General features: G+C 38.6%; 1 protein-coding gene across 2 annotated transcripts in view; it reads left to right on the top strand.

Annotated features, from left to right (window-relative positions):
- L3MBTL3 (l(3)mbt-like 3 (Drosophila)) overlaps nt 1-3,667 on the top strand; it is a 128,122-nt gene that overhangs the window by 56,188 nt on the left and 68,267 nt on the right. For both annotated transcript variants that reach the window (XM_006884993.1, XM_006884994.1), the window contains one exon: nt 1,493-1,569. In XM_006884993.1, the coding sequence (XP_006885055.1) occupies nt 1,493-1,569 (77 nt within the window). The remainder of the gene's footprint in view (nt 1-1,492; nt 1,570-3,667) is intronic.

Here is a 3,667-nt window from a genome sequence, read left to right as displayed (position 1 = left end):
AGACTTCCGCACCTTAACATCCTTGAGTCTACCCATTTTCCTGTCTGTCACATCGTCTGTACCTGTTTCTCCCACGTAGCTGTGGCTCCTGCCCCAAGGGGCCCTGCTGTCCACATGCACCAGGTTGCATTCTTTCTCAGGTTCGTGTCCTCCTCCTGTGCAGTATCAGTCTGTCCCTTCTGTTGAGTTATTCCTAGCAGCACACAAATGTGAAAGAGTTTCTATTTATGTGTGATCTGTTGCCTGTTGTTTTCCTCCCCTACTAATTCTAGAACAGTGCCCTCCACAGGTGACTACTCGGCATGTATTTCTTAAATAAACTAGATATTGCTTTCCAACTTCCTCCCCCTCCCCATATTTAATCTGTACTGATTTTAAACTTAAGAAAATTTGCAAAATAATTTAATTTCCATGTATCCTTCGTTCATCATCATTTCTCTGTTTCCCATCTTAAAAATAAATAAAGCTGCTTTTTTAAAATGGCAAATGTCCTCTTACCTGCCTGCCTTTTGTAATCAATCTAGAAGTCAAAGCTATTGCCATTGGTTCAGATTTATGGCAGTTCTGTGTATCACAGAGTAGAACTACTCTGTGGAGTCTATGTGGCACATACTTTGGGAACATGTCCAGGAGGGACCAGTCCTTAGAGAAGGTCATCGTGCTTGGAGGGGTGGAGGGACAGCACAGGAGAGGAAGATCTAGATGAGATGGATTAACAAAATAACTGGAGCAAGAGGGGTAGGTTGTTGAAGACAGTGATACTGGCTCAGGATAAAAGACAGGGTTCAGAGCTATTGTGCGTAGGCTCGCTGTGAATCACAGGTTACTCAATGGCATATAACAACAGTCTTACCAGAAGTAGATTGAACAAGTAAATGAGATATTTTGCTTATTGAAATGAGTAATGTAGAGAACAGTTTGGGTTAGGAGCCAGGTGTGCCAGATGTACATGTTTGTTAGTGACTCTTTGGAAAAGTATGTGCGTAACTGAAGTAAGGTTAGTAGAGATAAGATGAACAAAGTGAGAAAAAGAAATTAATCTTCACAATACCTACTCTCCATCATTCTGGAGGGTAATAAAACATGTGTGTTTAAAGAATGGAATCGAGCTTCTTATATTTGCATTTAGAACTGCTGGAATAATTTTACCTTGCCTGTGTACACTGTTTAATTTTATTTCTTACGTATATGAATCATCGTTACTTCATCTTTGAATTTTTGCTATTTTATAAATTACAGAATATGAAATAAATTTATAGTTGTGTAAATACTGCTTGATTTCTACCTCATGTACTGTTTACCTAATAATAAATCTTATAGTTATTAATATACTGGAAAAAAATACTTTTGGTCTAGCATTTTAAAAACTTGGTTGGTATGCAGAACACTACACAACATGCTCACAATCTCTATTTAACCTTATTTTTAAATTTTATTACTATGTATGAGTTTGTCCTGGTAAATGCAGTTTTTAAACTTCTGTGACCCACAGGTGTGAAGCATCTAGCCCACACATTCATCCCGTTGGTTGGTGCAAAGAACACAGAAGAACACTGATTACGCCACCAGGTTTGTGTTATTTAATAGCTAAAGTTATTCACCTACTTTGGTAGTTGGTGCTCTTTTTCTGTAAAAGACCCAATATTTTAATATTTTAGGCTTTACAAGTCATATGGTCTCTGTCATAACTACTCAGCTCAGTGGTGACAGCACAAAAGCCACCATAGACATATACACCTGTGTTGTAATTAGACTTTACTCACCAGTATGAGATCTTGGCCTACAAACTATATAATTTGTTACCTTAAATTGTATCCATTTGTTACCTTAAAATGTATTAAATGTTGACTTAATTTATGGCAGAATCTCAAATAAGACCTTTCTTTGAAAAAATGAGAATTGTCTTTTTAGAGATATTTCATTTCTCAACTTGAAATTCATGTAAATATTTTGCAGAGCCATAAAATGAATTGTCTAAATCTTTGATGTGTATTTACCAAGATTTTGTTAGATTCCATCTTACCAGTCTTGACTCAATTACTCAGTGCACAACAGAACTCACTCTGTTCATTGTTGGGCGCACTTTGCGTGCGTGTCTCTTCGAGGATCTTCTGCTTTTACTGATTCTCAAGTTTCATGTTGACCGCACTTGTCAAGTTCGTTTCTGGCAAAAGCCCATTGCTCATATTTAAGTAGGAATTTGAGAATTTGATTTTATACATAGCTTAGAACTTAACTTTTCTTTGTTCTTTTTCTTTCTCTCACTTTCTGTTGTGATTCTGGTTTCTAAAATAGATTTTTCACCCTTGTGCCAAGAGGAGGACCTCTCTGTCCTATCAGATGTGCAGGTTGTTCCTTCACTGTCTGCCCCTGGCCATACAGCCATCTTCCTTTACTCACTCTTATTTGGCAGTGTGCCTACTGATGAATGATCCGTTTTCTTGCATTTTGAGCTTTATTTTCACATTTGAAGGCACAGTCTGTGAATTCATCATCGTCAGGACTCCTTTTTTTAAAGTATATTTAGGGTCGTGGATACTACAAATACGAAAAGTTAGGGTTATCACTCAACAGAAAGTGCACTGACTCAGTGGTTGTGTGGTGGATATCTCTGTGGGTAATGCAGGCAGCATTATCATAGTCACCCGGATGAAATAGATTGATATGGGAGTTGGTGTGTTGCAGTTAGTGAGACTGGCTCAGGACAGGGAAGAATTCAGAGCTGCTGTACACAGGGTCCCTATGAGTCACAGGCAACTCGAGAGCACATAAAAACTGTAACATATTATGACAGATTTGGGAGCAGGAATGGCATCCACTTCCTAAATAACATGCCTTAGAAAACTCTATGAACTTTGATAAATGTCAATAGTTGTAGAATGGCTTCAGGCCTTTTGTTCATAGGGTCACAATGAGTCGTACTTGACTGGAAGGCCATCAACAACAACAATGCAGGCAGAGGAAGAGAGAATTAAGCTTTTCACACTTGGGTTTACTAACAATTGTTTAGAGGATGTAGTCTGCAGAAACTACTTAGCTTTGAGTCTAAGATACTTTTTTGATTCCATCATAATAGCTGGTTTTATTTCTAGGTGTGTCCTTTCTACAATGTTTCAGTTAATGGGAGAGAGGAGGTTGATAAAGGACCCAGTCTTCTTAAGAGTTAAAGGCTTTAGAAAACCCCCTGTCCTAACTGATATTCAGAGCTATTTTGAAGCCCCAAAGAGTATTTACAGAAGCCCTAAAATGTTAAGGGAGCTGTGGGGTCTTAGTTGTCAGGATTTATGGTGCCACCCCAAAGGCATGTGGTTCGAACGCACCAGCTGCTCCGTGGTAGAAACTTGGTCGTTTCCCCCTGTGCTGTTTACGGCTTTAGAAAACCTGCTGGAGGGTCAGCTGTAGATCTTTGGTTACATGGCCAAGATGTGTTAATGCACTGAGGGAACATTGGCTGGACGATTTCTAGCGTTAGCTCACCAGTGTTCTGTGACTGTTCTTTGTTGGAGCTGGTAAGAAATATTAACGGCATATTTTGTCCTTCTCGCTTTAAAAAAAAAATAATTTTAATGAATGTTTACAGAGATTTGGATTTCCATTCATTCATTATTGCATTTTTCTCCCTGCACACCCCTCCCTCCCAGTTTGCTCTTCTCTTTGAAAAGTAAAA

The sequence above is a fragment of the Elephantulus edwardii genome, unplaced genomic scaffold (genome assembly GCF_000299155.1).
Source record: "Elephantulus edwardii isolate Elephantulus edwardi_28Jun2011 unplaced genomic scaffold, EleEdw1.0 scaffold00039, whole genome shotgun sequence".
In the NCBI taxonomy this organism is placed as follows: domain Eukaryota; kingdom Metazoa; phylum Chordata; class Mammalia; order Macroscelidea; family Macroscelididae; genus Elephantulus; species Elephantulus edwardii.
Note: the sequence above shows the minus strand (reverse complement) of the source record. Positions and strands in the feature narration are given on the sequence as shown.